Source organism: Dipodomys spectabilis, unplaced genomic scaffold (genome assembly GCF_019054845.1).
Source record: "Dipodomys spectabilis isolate Male_0828 unplaced genomic scaffold, ASM1905484v1 ptg000210l, whole genome shotgun sequence".
Classification (NCBI taxonomy): domain Eukaryota; kingdom Metazoa; phylum Chordata; class Mammalia; order Rodentia; family Heteromyidae; genus Dipodomys; species Dipodomys spectabilis.
Genome location: NW_024870887.1, coordinates 5,188,868 through 5,209,042, shown reverse-complemented (window position 1 = coordinate 5,209,042; position 20,175 = coordinate 5,188,868). Strand labels below are relative to the sequence as shown.

Sequence of the window (20,175 nt, the reverse complement as noted above, 5' to 3'; positions counted from 1 at the left end):
AGCTTGGTGTATCAAAGCCACAGTGGCCTTGATGGAGGAGAGGGGAGGGCATTGTTGTTCTGTTTTGCTTTTTAATTTATCTGGGCCTGGAACTGGGTTGAAGGTCTAGGAAGAGAAGGGGTAAAATGCTAATCCTTGACCGCAAACGGGAAGTCTTCCCTGCTTGTCCCTCCCCCTGCTAGGAAGAAAAGAAAGAAGAGAAGGAACTGCCTTAGAAATTTCAGCTCAGCCAAACCCTGTAGGTTCCCAACAAAAAGAGAAGCAAGCTAAACAAAGTGCTGACTTGGGGCTGGGAAGGTGGCTCAGTGGTAGATTGTTTGCCTTGTGTGCATGAGGCTCTGGGTTCGATTCCTCAGTACCACATAAGCAGAAAAAGCAGGAAGTGGCGCCGTGGCTCAAGTGATAAAGCACTTGCCTTGAGCTGAAAAGCTGAGGGACAGCACCCAGGCCAAGTTCAAGCCCCACAACCGGCCAAAAAAAAAAAAAAAACAAAGAAGTACTGACTTCAGAGGAAAAGGCCCTTGTGTGGCTAGATAGTTAAATCTATTGCTATGAAAAAATGACCATAAACATAATGGTCTAAAACAACATCTTCATCTGGGCCTAGTTTAGCAATGCCTTGTGCTTCAAGGTTTCTCATAGGGTATCAATGAGATGTTAGCTAGGACTGAGACCTCATCTGAAAGCTGGACCTTGAAGAATTCTCTCCCAAGCCTGCCTGGCTGTTAGCAGTTCCTAGAAGATATTGAACTGAGAGCCAGTATTCCTAATTGTTTAGAGGACACCTCACATGGCAGCTTGTAAAAGTGAGTGAAGTAGAGTGGTTTAAACCTAATATCCTAGCTACTTAGGAGGCTGAGATCAGGAAGATTGTGGTTAAAGGACAGCCTGAGTAGAAAAGTCCACAAAACCACCTCAACAGGAGAAGCTGGGCATAATCATAATGCCATGTAGCTGTCATCCCAGCTATGATAGGAGTCTTAAAATAGGAAGGTTGAAGGCCAGGCAAGTACAGAGGCAAGAAACAAAATTCTATCTTAAAAAAAATCACACCTAGGGAGTAGAATGAGCAAGGAAGGACTAAGAGAGGAAAGGAGGACTAGAGAATGGTCTGGAAAATAAGCTACAGTCTTATAATCATGAAAATAAAATCCATCACCTTTTTATAGTGTAGTGATAGAAGCAACCCACAAGTCTTGCCTATTCTCATAGGCTGTGGTTCTGTAGGGTCTGAACACCAGCATATGGAGACCAGCTTGTTTTAGTTTGTATTTTTTGCTAGTATTGGGACTTGAACTTGGAGCCTAGGCACTATCCCCTAGCTTTTATGCTCAGGGCTGGTGGTTCGCTACTTGAGCCACAGATCCACTTCTGAATTTTTGCTGGTTATTTGGAGATTAGAGTCTCAAAGACTTTTCTGCCCGGATTGGCTTTGAGCCACAATCCTACCATCTCAGCCTCCCGAATAGCTAGGATTACAGGCATGAGCCACCAGCATCCAGCTGGAGACCAGATTAGAACCTACCCACAGTGACTTTTTTGTGCCAGAGATCAATCACCAGGAAACCCTGAGAGCCCACTGGAGATTCCTAGACTCGATCTCAACCCTGTCTATTCAGCATTCCACAAGCACTAAAGTATTCACAAAGCACCTACTAAGACCACATACAGCAGAATAATTAGTGGACTGATAAAGATGTTTAGTGACCAAAGTTCTTTCTCAGAAATATTTTAGTGAGCAAATGAGATCATTTCATTTTTTTTTTTGGGGGGGGGGTCCGGTCATGGGGCCTGAACTCTGGGCCTGGGCGCTGTCCCTCAGCTCTTCAGCTCAAGGCTAGCGCTCTACCACTTGAGCCACTGCACCACTTCCAGCTTTTTTCTTTTTGCTTATGTGGTGCTGAGGAATCGAACCCAGGGCCGCATGCATGCAAGGCAAGCGCTCTACCACTGAGCCACCTTCCCAGCCCCAAATGAGATCATTTCTAACAGAAAACATATTGATGTAAAACATTGACACAAACATTGGTATCAGAATAGCAGCCAATTCATCCATACCTCATATGTTGCCATCTCTAAATATCCAATGTATTTATGATCTGCCTCCTCCTTTGAGCTGTGCCTTCTTTTTATGTACATAAATTGTATGTCTGGGTGCATTTTCTTCACTTTATTTTATACAAGTTCCAAGTAAATCCCACTTTCCTGCATCCTTAATCCTTGCTACTCTTTTTTTTTTCTTTTTTTTTTCTTTTCTCTTTTTTTGGTCAGTCTGGGCCTGAGTGCTGTCCCTGAGCTCTTCAGCTTAAGGCGAGCGCTCTACCACTTGGGCCACAGTGCCACTTCCATTTTCTGGTGGTAATTGGTGATAAGAATCTCACAGAGTTTCCTGTGTAGGCTGGCTTTGAACCACAATCCTCAGATCTCAGCCTCCTGAGTCGGTAGGATTACAGGCGTGAGCCACCGGCACCCAGCCCTTGTTAGTTTTTTAATGGAGGAAGTAATGAATATTATACCTTTTAGCCCATTCCCCAGCTCAGTCGATGATCAATTTGTAGGTGAAGCATTTTATTTTGGGAAAACAACTTGTGTGGCTAGAAGATGACCCCAAAAGGACACTTTCTTCGATATCATGTATAAAAGGTCTTTAGACTTCCAAAGCTTCCAAGATCTGGGAAATAGGACTGAGAGTGGTGGTTTATGCCTATAATTCTATGAGAAGATCGTGGTTCAAGGCCATCCCAGGCAAAAATCCTATTTCATCAAACATAGTAGTTTATACCTGTAATCCCAACAACACGGGAGGTGGTGGAGAAAGTCAGGTTGTGATCTGAGGTTGGCATAGGCAAAAGTACATGCCCTTATCTGAGAAAGCAAAAAGTACTAGGGGAATGGGTCAAGTGGAAGAGCACCTGTTTAGCAAGCATCGGACCTTAAGTTCAAATTCCAGTACTACCAATTTTTTTTATGTTAGAATAATGGAAGCTCCAGAACCTTCTCCATGAAAACTTTCAAATAACTCCCAAGTGATTGCATTATAAGGGGCTGACTTGTTTTTATAGTAAGGTGAAAGAAAACCTTGCTCATCTAATTATTCATTGTTTAGTAAGTGGCTGACAAATATAATGATCGTATTCCAGGATAAATGTTAAAACATTTAAGATAAATAAGGCAGAATTTGAGGTTTATCAATCTATTCAAGAGTCAGATTAAGAAAAAAAATTCCCCAAGCTTCAGAATAGCTGCCTAAAAAAGAGAATTTCTTTATGATGTGTGTTTGTTGTATATTTGTAAGTATGTGGATGTGTGTGTGTGTGTGTGTGTGATATATGTGTGTGTGTGTTGGTGTGTATGTATGTGTGCATGACCAGTGAGCCTACAGTGTGTGCAGAATCTTCTGGCATCATGAGGAATAGACAAATTCCCCTCCAGCAAGTATCCATATGCGGTAGCAGAGTTCCTCCAGTTAACACATCTGGGCCCCCGCTTTTCACCAGCATACAACACTGTTGACTGTCCCTCAATCTATTTGATTCTCAGAGGCTCCATTCAGATTGAATAAAGCAAGACTCAGACAATGGTCTAGTTCTACCACAAAAAATAATTTCATTTATGACATTTATCAGTGGCTCTGTGACTACTGTCATTAGTTTAGCACCTGATGATGTCAAGACTCCCACCTATGTGATCCTACTAGAAACAGGAATAAGAGCCGGGTTCCAGTGGCTCACGCCTGTAATCCTAGTTACTCAGGAGGCTAAGATCTGAGGATTGCCATTCAAAGCCAGCCTGGGTGGGAAAATCCATGAGACTCTTATCTCCAATAAACCACTAGAAAACCAGAAGTGGCGCTGTGGCTCAAGCAGTAGAGCCCTCGCCTTGAGCTGACGAGTGCAGGGACAGCGCCCAGGCCCAGAGTTCAAACCCCATGACCGACAAAAAGAAGAGGAAGAAGAGAAAATCTTCTTGGCTTTCTAATCTTTCATACTTTGCCTTCTGGGTTTGGTCCATGGTTCAGCTGTTTTCCTCTCTACCCTTGACTTTTGGCATTCTCAACCTCCCATGAGTACCCTATTCAATTCATGTTAGAGGTCCTAAAAGCCACACCCAGCAGTCAGGGTTTTTACTAGCTCCAAATCCCCTGTCCAGCTGGGCTTCCTATACCTCCATCTGTCCAGAATGTGCCAGTGGTATGACGACCGCATGGGCCTTGTAAGGATTTCACTCCTAGTGAATTAGGGCCACCCAATAAGCCAGGCTACTGAGAGCAAGTCCTAAGGACAAACTCTTCCTGTTTTCCTCCAAGCACATGTCGGGGCAGAAGGCCATAACTCTTTGGGCCCTGGGAAGGCAGAACTGTATTTGAACCACCAACAATTCCCACTTCAGCCTCACCACCAAATCCATTACTCCATTACATCCACAGATGGCTGAGTCCAGGGTTCCTCTGTCAATATCAAATACTTTATTAGCACAGATCCAGCCTGGAGTCGATTTGGGAGTAACCAAATTAGCCCCAAGGCCTCCCTTAACTTAATTTTTACAGCTCTGCTTTCAGGATAGTGTTTTTTTCCTCTGTGACCTTTGTCTTCCCTCATGTGTCACTGACTCCCCCCAGGGAGCAGGAGATAGCTGAAAACACAACAGCAGTGGTCATCTCAGGAGCCATTAAACTCCAGCAGATTGCTGGGTGTCAGAGCTGTTTAGCGTAATTCAGTCCTGACAGTGGCTTTTATCTCAACAACCCTGCCTCCCCTCCCTGTGGATGGGAGGCCTGCTCTCTCCCAGCATCCTCTCTTGAGATGGGGTGTCTGCCTCCCAGCAGGAAGACACAAGATCCTCAAGTCTTTGTTCCCTGGGATAGCTCAGCAATTCTCAGGCATCTGGCCTGTCTACAGGACTTGCAAGCCAACCAAAGGTGGCCATGCGATAAAATACAAGCGTGAACCTGAGCATGAGCTCATCTAGTAAAGGCAAGGCAAGGCAGGAACGATGGCCACCACCTTGATTTCCTAATTTCAGGAAAGAACAAGAGAGACAGCTCTGCAAGAATGGACACACACACACACACATGCATACTCAGGCACAGGTGTACACACAAGCAGATATGCATGCATGTGTAGGGCTATCCATGGTTATACAGGTGTACATGCAGGTATGGTACATGTATGTGCAAATAAAGTCAGCTTAAGAAACAAACTAGAAAAAATAAGATGGAAGATCCAACCGAACACTGGGTTTTAGAAAGAGTAAGTAAGACACATCGCTCCTCACCCAGCCCCAGGTCTGGGATCACAGGAGGCCTATTGTTTAACTTATCTACATAATTCATTATCTTATGAGATGATAGTAGCAATCTTTTCCTCTTCGGTATCTACTGACCTAACATAATTGTAAAGTGGGATATGCTTATTGGAGGATGAAGATGTTACACTAATACACTGTAATTAAATATATTGAGGTTGAAGACTTAGACATCCCAACCCTGTTCACTTGGAATCATAATAACATTTTTTTAATCTCAGGGTAGATTTCCAGTCCCTTCTACTACCCACCAAATGTGAACCACAAAATATAAATAAATTCTAAAACTGCGAAATAAAAGCTAAGGGCCCTTGGGCTTAAAACACAGAGAATACAGTACTCTTCCCCCCTCACCTGACACTGGGTATAAAGTAAAATGAAACCTCAGAGAACATGTTGAAGTTCTAATGAAACAAAGAAAGAAAAACAGCAAACAGATCCACATAAATTTCTATACCTGAGACTATATAGTCATGGGTCAAATAACACTAAGCAACTCATAAAATCTTGAGGGCACGATGAACAAAGGTTAAATTACATTTGGTGGGTTGTATCTGTAAACAAAAGAACAAAGAGTAGAATGTTGTACAGCAGCGAGTTCAAGGCCATGGCCGTTGGAGCTCTCCCTGAGGTGAAACTGAGAACATTGTTGCCTTTGGAGTCAAAATGCAGGTGAAGGATCTGACCAGATAGATTCTAGAAAGTGGCTATGGGCTATGATTTCTTTTTCAAGCTATGGAATTTGTATCAAAGACCTTAGAAAGAAGGCAATGGTGGTGGTAATGTCATAGTTTGCGCCCTCTCTCTCTCTCTCTCCCTCTCTCTCTCTTTCTCTCTCTCTCTCTCTTTCTCTCTCTGTCTCCTATCTCCCTCCTTCTCTCTCTTTCCTCTGTTTCCCTACATAAAAACAGAAAAATCTCATACCATGGGCAACACTGACAATAAAATTTGATGATACAGTATTCCCTTCGGTCCCCAAATATGACTGAGGACAAAGCATCACTTCACATCATGACCACTAGCCCTGGATGTGAGCACCAATACAAGACCAAACAAGAGGAAGAAGGGGGAATGGCAGGAAGTCAAGCTGAAGACAGGTGCTGAGACTGGCAAAGGCTTTGCTCCTCCAGTTGTAAGTGCAGGTACCCAAGGTTAGATGTGAAGGGGCCAGAGCAAGCTTCTTCTCAGCAAAGCAGCATCCACACCAAGGAGAAATTTCTGGGAGTGAAGTCAGTATTGAGTAGAACAGAGACAATAAAGAGCAAAAATAAATAAAATATTCAGACAAAAACAGAGCTACAATGGCATTTTGAACCTGAACCCTATGTGAGAGAAGACAGGGAACTCAGAGGAAGCTGGCAAAGCTCTTGACCAACTACAAGTTCAGGAAAACGAACTCCCATAAACTGCAGAGCAGAAGAGTATCAAAATCAAGTCCTATACAAAACCACAACACCAGAGAACACTTCTACAGCAAATCAGAGCTTACCAGAGTCTTTCTGGTATGCTCATCAAAACTCTTATGTTTTTATTTCAAAATGAACTAAGACACCATGACAATGATATAAGACATGAAAAAAATAACAGAGGTCAGTATAAGAAAAGCTTAGAAGAGCTCAGAAGTTAGATGATATCATCCAGAAAAAGAAAACTGAAATGAAAGAAAAAATTTTAGAAATGGCAGCGTACCCTACCTAGAAGGAATGAAGGCAAATAAGAGTTAATGACTTACATTAAATAGAAAGTAAAAGGGGGGGGGGGGAAGGACATTTTTAGCGATCAAAAAGTTAATCCAACATACCAATAATGGTTGTACACAAAGAAGAAAAAAACAAAAGAGCTAAGCAAAATAAGTACTTAAAGCTTCAAAGGAGGGAAACTACCTTTCTCAAAGCTGCTTCTGTGAGGCGTGCACTGTAGAGAGATAATACAGATGCTCAGAGAGCCAACTGCAAAGCATGTTCTGCTAAAATTGCTAGGCTCTAAAGAAAAAGGAGGGGGGGAAACTTGAGATCTCTAAGGAAAATAGCAAGTGATTGATTAGAGAAGGAAGTTCAGACTATCAGAGATTTTCTTAATTGAAACACTGGAAATCAGAAGAAAATAGAGTGGCATATTTAATATTCTCTAGGGAAAATATCAGCATCAAACATCTCAAAGGATATCTCTTTCTCATCCAGCTTCTTCTAAGGAATCAACTTCAAATGTGATTTCGACAGCCAAAGTATTTGGAGTGATAGCAACATAAGGACCAATGGAGTAGTTAGAGGCTATAGTAATTAGAGAACTAAGACTAAATTATGTTCATGGGGAATCATAGATAATGACCATCTACACAAACTATAGACATAGAACAACTAGAGGAACAAAGTGAGAATAAAATGTACATATATTATTATTATTATTATTATTGGTGCCAGACCTGGGGCTTGAACTCAGTGCTTGAACTCAGTGCTTAAGGTTTGTTGCTCAAGGCTAGCATTCTACCACTTGAGCCACAGCTCTCCTTCTGGCTTTTTGCTAATTAAATGGATATTAGAGTCTCAGGAGCCTTTCTGCTGGGCTGGCTTCAAACCAAGATCTTCACATCTCAGCTTCCTGAGTACCTAGAATTATAAGCATGAGCCACTAACAACTAGCAATATGCATCTATTTTTTTTAATGTGTGGAGTCCATAGAAAGAGCGTTGTTGCTCTGATACTGTTGCATGAGTAGGAAAGATAAAATATATAATTATAGGCTAGTCTAACTCCATTATCACCTGTGGGCTTGAGAAGTATGATTCCCAATGTGGAGAACGAAATATGGATGTAATATACATACACATGGAGTTATATAAGGCTGCCACTGATCAAGTTGCACTGAACTCATGAATTGACAAGTTGAATTTGAATCTCTTTGTACAACTACTTAAAAATAATTTTAAAACCTAAAAAGCAAGCCCTGGAGTGCGGGATATGAATTGGGAAAAGCAGTTTGAACTTGTATGGCTCTGTAAGTGTATTTCATACAGATTCTATTTCTACTGATACAGATGTGTTCATATGTGTCTCCCACCTCTGTTCCCTAGGGAAGGCTAGAAACAATCACCAGTCCACTAGCAACAAACTGCTATAGTCCCCAGATTTTGTATGTGAAATACTTATTACCAGGGACCAGGATGTGGCTAAAGTGGTAGAGCCGCTGTGTAGTAAATATGAGACCCAGAATTCAAATCCCAGTACCACCAAAAAAAAAAAAGATGCCTTTTGCTACTAAAGGAAACAAAGGTTTTTACAAAGTGTCTGATTCCATTCAGAGTATGGAGAAGGAACATTTTGTGACACCATAGAGCAAGAAACTTTCAAATGTCTTTTAGGGTCAAGCCAGGTACAGTAGCTCACACCTGTAATTTTAGCTACTTGGGAGGCTGAGATCAGGAGGAATACTGTTCAAGGACACCCTAGGCAAAAAGCTAGTGAAACTCCATCTCAGGGGGAGAAGCTGGGCATAGTGGGGTACACTTGTTATCCTGGCTAACGCAGAAGCTTCAAATAGGAAGATTGTGGTCCAGGACGAAGAATAAGCTGTATCTCAACTTAACCAGTACAAAAACACCTGGGTTGTGACTCAGAGGTAGAGTGTCCATTGAGTAATCTTGAGACACTGAGTTCCAACTCCAGTACTGCCAAAAAAAAAAAAAATTGTCCAGGATAATGTCAGAAGAACTCCAAAGTCTTCCTCTGACCAAAGATGAGATAGTTGAGCTTCCAGGCTTCCAGACTCAAAGAAATGAATTTCATGGGTGCATAATGAAATACTATCATTTAATTACTTGGGCAACTCCAGAGAATGGTAGGAATCCAACTCCTTATCTTGGAAACTTTCCATAAGGAGACATCATTGAACATTTACTCCACTTTCCTATGTGGATGGCATACTGAATAACCAAATTGTAAATGCGGGTGAGTATCCCCACTAGTAGATGAGGAAAAGGATAGGACTAAAATAGCATTGCTTCACAACCCCCATAAGCAACTGGATCCATGCATTTGAACTTAAGAGAATGGAGGTCAGACTTGAAGAAATCCCTGACAAAAGAATAACCCAAAACCCTTGCAAAGAGACTGGTGCATAATTTGTAGGACAGAGGAATGCATTGGGTTCATGGGTATTTGCTCAGAAAAGCCAGATTCTAGGAAGTGCTACAGGTTACATGGTCCAGAGTCTGCAAAAAGAGAACATGAGAAAAGCCCTTATATGTTTAACAAAACAGAAAAACAAGACTAGAGAAAGCCACTTCAGAATGAAGCACACTTTGGTCATAAAACCATTGAGAAATACAAAGCCATGATTGTTGTATGAGCCAAAATAGTATTCCTTTTCGATGTAAAAGCATGTGTGGAAAGACCACTGAGGAGATCTTACACAGTCTGGCAAAGTTCTATTTCTTGACACGGGTGGTGGTTAAAAGGAGTATTTGCTTTTAGTAGCTTGTCAAGTATGTATTCATTTGCTTTTCTCTATTTGTGATTTATTTTGAAATTAAAATGTTGTTGGTTTATTTGTTGAGATTGGTAGTACTAGAGCTTGAATTCAAAGCCTTGTACTTGCTAGGCAAGGCTTCTATAACTTAAGCTATGCCCTCAACTCTTTTTGCTTTTTTTTTTCTTTTTTGCTTTAGTTAGGACCTCACTTTTTTCCCTCATCTGGGTTCACACCATGATCCTCCTACTTAACACCAACCATGATGTTGCTGGGATTATAGTTGGGCCCCACCATACTGGCTTCTTCTTTGAGATAGAGTCTTATTGACTTTTTTGGTTTTGCATCAGACTACGAACCTCCTTTCTCTATCTCCTAAGTAGCTGTGATTATAGGCATAAGCCACCATACCAGCCCCCTCCTCCCAAAAAAAGGTTTAACTTTGTATCATTGTTGGAAGTGTTTTATATTATCACACCATTAAACAGCAAGAACTAGTTTAATTCTCCAGTTTATACTGAGTAGTGGGTACTTTAATTTTTTCTCACTTACAACAAAGAAATAACCCAGGAGTTGTAAAAACAAAGGTATAGATTATAACAATATATAGAAGTGTGTGTATAACATAGAAGGCTGTCTACTTACAAAGTGCCTCTCTGGTAGTTGTCTTCCTAATTGTAGTTACAAGGAAAGATCAGCCATGCATCTAGGAAGACACATTGCTCTTATGTTTAGAGTTAAGACAAATGTTGAGCTGGTTTTGAATCCCATGATGATTGCAAGTGTGTGCTTTATTATTTTATTTTGCCTTAATAAGAGAACAATTGGATTTCACTATGTATCCAAAAAAAAGTTTCCCTTTTCCAATGTGTAATAAAGATGTCATAATTATTTACAGATGAGTGAGCAATTATACACTTGGATTCGGGTCTAATTCTTATTTAATAGGCTCTAGCATGAGCATAAAAATGGTTCAGTGTATCCCAGCTTAACTCAGTCAATGGTTCTGGATAAAATCCAGTGCCATGGATCAGTATCAAAATGGTGGGAATGACCCTCAGGAGACACTGCACGCTTTGCTTTGGTACACCACACACGGGCCTTTGACACGGTGCAGATCCTTATTGCAGTGATTAATAGGCATGGGTGAGAACTTATTTTCCTCTGTGCCCCGCTTTACATTGCACTGAGCAGATGAGATGGCTTAGCAACAGTAATAAAACCCGCGCAATCACTGTCTAGCCGAGTTTTGTAACATTGTGCTGTATATTACTAATTGATTTGTTTCCTCTTGAAGGGCTCTGCAATATACTTAAAATGAAACCCAGTGCTTAATGGATTTTTCTTTGCCCGGCTGTCTATAACCAATCAGTATTTTCATGTTTGTGGGTTCTTTATACAATTGAAATGGGGATGAGTATTAAACTATGTTTTCAATGTGTGGCATAGATAAGAACAAGATAAACTTGTCCTTTTACCTCATGAATGATGTTTAATAAAATAGGGACTTTATTCAAATAGGAGAAGGAAGAGGTGAGCTTCCTCTCTTCCTGGCCTCCCCAATCCCACCTCTTCTCTGGGGGTCACTTGATGCTCCACCTGGCTTTGAGGGACCCTTGAAGGGGAAGGACAGGGACTCTCACACCCTCGGATTGGCAGCTTGGCTCTGATCCTACACATAGCTATTCTTTCTGTGACCTTGACTCTCTCTCCAAAGTTGTGAGGGCCACTCAGCTCTCTGTCTGCCTCTCTCTGCCTATCTCTCTGTATCCCTGGTCTCTGAAACTCAGTCTCTCTGTCTGTCTCTTTCTCTTTCCCAGTAACATTCCCTTTTGACAGCACCTGGCTCCCTGTGACCACTCCCACGACAGGGTCCCTCACCCTGACCACTTGCTTTGTGGGAGCCACAAACTAGTGAATCCTATACTCTGTGGGCCTAAGCTACTGTTTGGGCAATGGCCCATCCACCATGGTACCCTGGCCTGGCTCTCGCCTACCTCACAGTAGCCTGCCTACTCCCTGGACCTGAGCAGCCTTCACCTGCTCTGTTCTGTACTAATCTGAGCCTCAGGCTCAAGGACTGAGAAGCAAGAATCCTACCACTCAGGAAAAGTTCAGTGGAGAGGGGTCATCTGGTAAGCCTATCATCTTTATAATCCTTGGACCTGGCTTGGCCTAATGACATTTAACTCCTGGCTTGACCTAACTTCCAGTCATACATACTGTATACTGCAGGGTAGTCATTTGGATTCCTTCAACTTGCATTTCTGATTGTTAAAAGAAATACTAGAGCTCTACCCCTAGGCACTCCAAAGCATCAGCATATTTAAAGACACGTGGTTTACCATGCATGAAAGCGCAGTGCCTGGCCCATATGAAGTGCACAGTAAATACTGGGAGGTTTTTGCCCCTTCTGTGGGTGGATCTGCCCCTGGGTATCCAAGGCTCCTGCTTCTCCCCATAGAGCCGGGAGGAAGAAGAAAACTGGTCAGAGAAAATAAAAACAGCTGCTGCCCCAAAGTCAAAGTTCACCGTAACTTCTGCTGCCACAGAGCCTCAGTTGCTCAATCTCCTGTCTCATGTTCTAGACCTGCCTGCTTTTATCTATATTGTACACACACACACACACACAGAGTGCCTTCTATTCTGGCGATTCTTCCAAAAAACAGCATCTTTCTCCCCTCTTCTGGTGCTAACCCACCTTAGTTTATGATTGAGCTCATGTCTACCCATCCTAAAGTAACCTGCTTCCGGCATCTACTGTTCCAGATGCCTACTGTGGAGTCTTCTGGCTCCACAATAGTTAATTCCACCAGGCCCAGAGCAGTGCCTCACTGATTTGACTCTGCTTCCAGCAAGTACCTTCTTTGGGACACTTGAAACAAAGCAGAATAGCAATGATCCTTTTATGCAAAGTGACAAGTACCCACTGTTCTAGTGACTCACCTCAAAATACAGATTAGAGATGGTTTCCAAAATGACACAGAGGACCAGGGACTTGTGTAGTGATAATCTGAAAAGGTTGGAGCCTCCAAGGCAGAATGATGAAAGACTTGATCACCACCAAAGCACTCTTGGGCAGGGAAGGAGTAATGCACCATCCCAGCTCTTTCTCCAATGATGATAACCAGGGAAAGTCGCTTCCTTTCTCTAGAATGTTCTTTGTTCACAGATAGGACCAATATACTATAAAAATCTAGTTGAGTGTCAGAGAAACTTTTAGTTAATACAAATATGGCCTCCTCGTCCCTACTACAGATCTACCAAATCTGAATCCTCAGGCCTTGGAATATGAATTTCAAGTGGCTCTCTCCAAGGTGTTTCCTTACCATGAAATTGTGCAGCACTTACAAGACTCCAGAGAGAATAAATAAACAGAGCCAATAGATGGGGTTGAACATGAACCCACACACAAGAAAAAAAAATAGCCCTGGAACAATAAGCAAGAAACTCAGAAACCCCATGTTCCAAAGAGGTGGTGCTGATGGAAGCAAATTGATTGCCAACAAAGCTGGGCAGATTTATAAGGGTCAGATTCATCCACAAGAACAGAGAACTTGCCTCAAAGGCTACTGGGAGCAGCGGGATTCTGGCTGGATGAATCAGGAGTCTGACCTGGAATGACAAATCTTCTGGTCTCATGGAATTCACTTTAGAAAGTTTTCCTCTCTGGATGTTTCCATGCAGAGAAGAAATTGCTGAAAACAAAACCAAAATGGTGTATAGAGAAACCACTTGAGACTAATATCTGTCCATTGCAGTGGGAAAATACTGGTCCCTTTATTGAGATATGGCTTTAGCACCCCTCCTTCAAGGAGTATGGGGGCATAAATCCTGAGATCCAATGTCTGCTTCCCAATTTTACATGAAGTTATACATCTCTTAAATGCATTCACTATGCATCGCTAATGCAGAATGTTGTTCTAAGCACTTTGCTTAGATCATCGTTGCACTGTCGCAGGAAGTCTAAGGACCAGGTGGTATGCTCTCATCAGAAAACAGAAGCTTCGAGAGGTCACATGATCTAGCCCAGAGCTCACAGCTAGTCAGGGGGGAAATCCAGGATCAGAAGAAAACTTCGCTCATTGAAATCCAAAACCCATGGCTCCATTCCTACCTCACCTGAAATCCTACCAAGTAGAAACCTAGCATCTCTGGAGCAATGTCAGTTAATCTAGGCTAAAGTTGGAAATGGGTCTCCTTGTAGGTGAGAGGCTGCAGCAGGATGCCAAGCCTTTACCCATCTCCTTCAGCAGAAAAAAATACACAGGTGTTATCTTTGCAGGATCTGTCTCCAGGTTGAGGATGCTCCAAATCCAGGCTGCTCGGTACAGGCACAGACTGTCTGCATAATGGATTTCAGGCTAGAGAGAATGAGAGAGGGGGATTTCTCAGCTCACTTTCTGGGATTTTTCTCTTCTTCCCCACCACCCCTCCCCTCCCCCCCCCCAAGCCTTATCCCCAATTTACAGAGTTCAAACTCTTAGCTGCTGCTATCTGGGATTCAGTCACTGAAACTACCTGGCTACATTTCTTGTTGTCAGAGACAACACTGATCTTAGATGCAATTCGCAGTTTTGGAGTCTGGGAGCCTCCTGGTGACCTTTGACACCCCCTATGCTTCTTTTAACATGCCAGTGAGCTATATATCAAAGCCTTAGAGTGCCTCACTGATCAAACTTTCCCTAAACTCAGGGATTTGAAGCCCATGATCTTTCCACTACACCCTTGGGAGATAATTTAGACTCAGGAGCAGGTAAGGGCAACTGGCTGACACCTTTAGTAAAGGAAGACCTTACAATGAACAGAGTTACCCACTTCATCACACAAATGGATAGAAAGCAATTCATGAACTGTTCATACCACAAGTGAATAGACTTCTTGCCCTTGAAATGATCTTCAGAAACCAAATAGAAATGGATATCTTCATGAGAACATTATGCAGCATGGTACTCAGTGTGAAGGGTCTGTGGGCATTGACTCTATTAGGACTATTCCTCTCCTGACCTTAGGTCCAGTCACAAAAGCTCACCACAGCCAACCTTGTTTTCAGCTTACCAGTCACACCCAGCATACTCTTAATGGGATTGCTTGCAATTGACAATGCACGTTAATCTCTATTTGCCTTGTTACATTAGTTCAAGGTCTTCATGAAATGTTCACTTTCATGTTTTGGTGAGCAAAGCTTTGTACACTCAAATTAATTTTCCTGTCCACTTTTCTATTTGATAAATGAGTTTTCCATCATTTTTCACTTGACTTCATCTCTCTTTAAAGTGAAGTAATTTTGGCAGTCTGATAATAGGCTTTTTTAAAATTTTAAGTAAAAGTAATTTATCAAAAACACATTCTTTAGGTTTTTGTAAGCTGTAAAAGAAAACAATTAGAATTATGGTCAACAAGAGATTTGAGGGTTCCTTCAGGTCTAGCCTGGCTGAGAGATAAAATCTGCAAGGAGATATCTGGAGAGAGGAGAATAGAATAATGAAGAAGGGTTTGTCTCTGGTGGCACCCACAGAAAGCCACCCAAAGACATTGGGCAAGCATGGGGTACAGTAGAAAGTGGTTAAACATTTGGGGAAAAGAGGGAGAAAATGACAGGTCTGTTTTCCATTTTTGATAATCTGTGCTGAACAGCAAGCCTTAACAGTACTCTGCATTTCTAAGCCCAACTCGGTTGTAATAAGGAATCTGAGTCCTGCCCTGTCAAACATCTGCTCCTGAGCTTCTAATAGACACATCTATGGCCAGGAAGTATGAGGTTTAGGACTCCCACCTACCTGAGTCCCTAAACCAATGGTGGGGACATGCAACTGACACTATGTCCAATTTACTTTTCCATCCTTGGCAAGCTACAAGGTTCCTATGTGGAGAGGCCAAACCTGTAGAAGTCAGTTAGACACGATCACAGTAGCTCAGATCAAGCACCTGTGATTTACCTAGGACTCTGCTGGTAAGATCAAAAGAATACTCAGGGAAACCATATAACCTATGTTTCTTTGGGTCTGGCTTACTTCACTGAATATAATTTTTCCAAGTCCTTCCATTTCCCTAAAAATGGTGTGATATCATTTTTCCTAATGAAAGCATAGAATTCCATTGTGTGTATATGCCACATTTTTCTTGATCTGTTCCTCCACTGAGGAGCATCTAGGTTGATTCTGTGTCTTGGCTATGGTAAATAATGCTACAACGAACATGGTTGTGCTGGCAGCTTTAGTGTGGCCTTGTTTGTGTTCTATTGAATAAATGCCCAGGAGTGGAATTGCTGGGTCATAGGGAAACTCTATGTTTCGTCTTTTGAGGAACCTCCATACTGCTTTCCGGAGTGGTTGAGCAAGTTTACATTTCCACCAGCAGTGTAGTAGCATGGTTTCCCTCATTTGTTGTAACTAGATTGTGCCTCTAAATCTACAAGAAAACACATTGGATGGTAAAAGATAAAAAGTTACACTTGGACATGATAAATTATATGTAACTCTAAGCATTCATTCAATCAGACCAAAGGAGAATATTCTTAGGAGAAGATCACAGAGCCTCAATAGCTATGTGTATATGATCATATGATATTTATCAAAATAAACTCCAAGAAATGGGAACAAGAATTTTTTTATTACTTTGCTTTCTTCTCTCTCTCTCCTTTGTAACTGTTTTTGCTATACCTTTTGTCTGGTATGTAAGTTTTATCTGTTTGGGGGAGAAGAAGAGGGAGCACAGAAATTATGGGACAAAGGATGAGAAATGCAGCAGTGATTCTCACTAGACATTTTGTTGAAACTGAGCTATATAACTTGTAGGGGAAGGAGGTCAGGAAGGAAAAACTGGGAGAAAATGAGGGAAGAGATGAAACTGTTCAAAAAGGAATGTACTCATTACCTGACTTATGTAACTGTTACCCCTCTGTGCATCACCTTTACAATTAAGGGGGAAAAAAAGAATACTAAGACACTATTCATGCTCCCGTCATCTGAAAGGAGACATTGCTCCTTTCTGGAAGCTCAGATGGTTGGTTGTGTTCCATTTAGTTTCTCTCAGAAGCTGGAAGTTTTTTAAGGCCAGAGTCCAAGTCTGCTCCGTGTTGGTCTCTCCCTGGTATCTGACCCAGGGTGAGGCACATAGCAAGCTCTTCATAGAAGTTTCCAGTCTGAATGGTTAGTCAGGGTTTCATAACCTGACCTAGTGCCATATTGGAACAAAGGTTTGAGCCCAGGGATCATGCAGCCCCAGGAGGAGGCCCTGGGAGGAGGAAGGACCAGGATGAGGAAGTGACTGCCTCTCTTTTTTTGTGCCACAGTGCATTGGCTGTTCACCACTTGTGGTGCCAGCGGACCCCACGGCCCCACACAGGCCCAGTGCAACAATGCCTACCAGAACTCCAACCTGAGCGTGGTTGTTGGGAGTGAAGGGCCCTTGAAGGGCATTCAGATCTGGAAAGTGCCAGCTACTGATACCTACAGGTGCGTATTTGGGGGACACACGCCCTCCTGAAGGGGTCCGAGCTATGCGTGCACATGCCCCAGAGCATCTGAGCATACCAAGGGCCCAGGGCCCCAGATCTGGGCCCCCCGTGGGGTATGAAGGCTGGAGATGAAATATGTCAACAATGAAAACGTGTCCTTCCTCCTCAAGAAGCTCACACACTGTAGAGACAATATACATGCATGAGCTCGACTCTGATTTATTACTAATAATTGGAATTATGGTGGACCATTCTTTGTTTTTTGGGGGGGAGGGGTCCGGTCGTGGGGCTGGAACTCCGGGCCTGGGCGCTGTCCCTCAGCTCTTCAGCTCAAGGCTAGCGCTCTACCACTTGAGCCACAGCGCCACTTCCAGCTTTTTTTCTTTTTGCTTATGTGGTGCTGAGAAATCGAACCCAGGGCCTCAGGCATGCAAGGCAAGCGCTCTACCACTGAGCCACCTTCCCAGCCCCACGGACCATTATTTGAAGACTATTAATGCTCTGCAAATGAGACCATGTATGTAAAACATGCTTGGAAAACTAAAGATCCCACAATACACATGAAAGCTAACATTCTTCTCATTTCCCAGCCCTCCACTGTTCATTCCTCTTACATCCTTATCCTCACCTTCAGCCCCAGGTGGAGGCCTAGCTCCACAGTGCCACCTGGAGGCCATGGTATTAAACAAAGATAATGGTGGAAGGCTGGCCAAGACCAGGATTCAAGATCTGAGTGAGATCTGAGAATTTGAATTTCTAGTAGGTCTCCAGGTGATCCTACTAAATGATACAGCCTTGAAGACCCTGTGAGTTCCATAAGACCAGAGCTTAAACAGGCTTATGTGGTTCTCAGTGAGTTCTATAATGTAGGCAAGGCTGGGACTGCAGGCCATATTTAACAAATAAGGAAGCCTTTTATGGAAGAATGAGCTGCCATTCAGAACCAGCCTCCAACCCTACACATCTAAGGTGTAGCAAGTCCTTCACCCAGTACTGGATACACCAAGCACTGCGGATGCAAACACACTTCCCCAGTAGCTAAACACAGTGAGATTGAGCTCCTGTCCCTCCACCTCTTTAGCCCCCCCACCTCTCTCCCCTAAGGAAAGAGACTTCTCAGGTTACTTCTGTTTTTCCTTTACCACATCCTGTGATAGTCCTATCCCTCTGGCAGATGTGTTCCTGGACAGCCCTGAGTGCTTTGAAATGACATTCTGCACAGGAACGTGATAACAAGGTTTGATTACAATCAGATTAGCTGCTCCAAGTCCTCTTCCCCTCCCCAAGTCATCCCTGCCCTGATACATCAAGCAAGCCAGACCCCACTTCCTACCAGTGGAACCCCTGGGAGTCCGTGTGAGGAAGGAAAGGATTCCTGGGAAATAGGGACTGAAAGCTAGATGAAGACCACCAGGGTTTCTCCTGCTTTAGTAGTAAGGTGAGTGGCATTGTTAGGGTTCCTGCTATACCCATGTGTTCATATAGAGAAACTTAGCCATAGATCTAGGGCCACCCAATGAGTGACAGAGGTGTGACTTTTAGAGCTCAGAGTCCCCGCTCTTGAAAGGAACACCTACATCTGGATTCTGGAGAAGGCATGCAGACGGCAGGGGATGGGAGTGGGCATAGGAACTTTCCACCATCCCTGTCCTTCCATGAGAGCCTAGGAAGCCAGGCCCAACCACCTGAGGCACCACGCATACACAAATGTAATATAAAGAAGAAAGAGAAGAGCTGTGAGGGGGCAGGAACTGCCATAGAAAGCCTCCAACAAGCACATTGCCTCCTGCAGCCCCTGAAACCCTGCACTGGCCAGGTCTCCCCTACTGCTTCTCCTACAAAGGTTCATAGTCAAAAGACGCATTGCATGGGGGTCCTTTGGGCCTATGTTCCCCCATGTCAGGCCCACTTCCAAACCTATAGATTTGACTTCCTATCTGAATGAGGCAGGAAGAAGGGGGAGGGGGAGAAGGGTTCCTCCACCCTGATTGTGATCGTGACGAACTATCACCTAGCACAATCCCTGCACATTATGGTAGGCAGAGAAAGCATTTCCAGGAACCAAGCAATCCCCACATCCAGTAGTTCCTGACTTTTCTGTTTCTCGTATCTTTAACTCCTTCAGATAGGCCCTGAGCTTTGAGAGAGTTGGCCTGCCAGACAAACTAGACTTATTAAATAATAATTAATTTATTTTCCCATTTATCATTAATCATGGTCAGATCGAAGTCTGGTCAGGTTTCTCATTTGCATGGAGTACCACTCTATTGCCACTCGGCACTGACTAGCCCAGCTAGAATTAGAGGACTGTCTCCACCAATTTCTGTGAAGCCCTGAGGCTGTTTGATAGCCCCTAGCATCATCAGGTGGTTTCCTTGTTAGAAATACGTACTAGGAGCATTTGTGCTATTGAAGCAGGACATGTTGACATACTCAAATTAGTAAAGGAAACACTGTGATCTGGCCCAGGATAGACCCATATCAATATGAGAGAAGCAAATGAAAGCACATTGAGTTTGAGTTTTTATCATTGTTGAACACATGTTTTCTGGGGCATAGGCAATCCTTGATATTCCTGACCTTTGGTACTGTTGCTGGTGACAATAACTTAGTAGACACACACACACACACACCAGATAGTAAATGATTTTAGACTCTATCAGAAAGTCATCAAATCAAATTACCCACCTTGGGAAGTCAGAGCCCTTTCCTGGAAAACTTTTTCTCTTTGGTAATTATTATGATGAAGTAAGTGTAATTCGTCAACTGAGAAAACATGGAACAAGACAGAGAAAGTGAGAAAAAGATCTTTCAAAACTTGCCTTGCCAAATCCATCTCTTCGGAAGTGTGGCACTCAGCTGGTGCTGCCTGGCTGCTGCCGGGGACCTGCGCTAGGAGGTCAAGGACATGGAGGAAGGGTGCTAACAGCAAGCACTACAGACCGTGT

The 20,175-nt window shown here is 43.0% G+C and overlaps 1 protein-coding gene across 1 annotated transcript in view; it reads left to right on the top strand.

The window, feature by feature from the left end:
- The window catches only part of Alk (ALK receptor tyrosine kinase), a 507,293-nt gene that overhangs the window by 433,465 nt on the left and 53,653 nt on the right, over nucleotides 1–20,175 (top strand). The window contains exon 11 of the mRNA XM_042696640.1: nucleotides 17,063–17,225. Within this exon, the coding sequence (XP_042552574.1) occupies nucleotides 17,063–17,225 (163 nt within the window). The remainder of the gene's footprint in view (nucleotides 1–17,062; nucleotides 17,226–20,175) is intronic.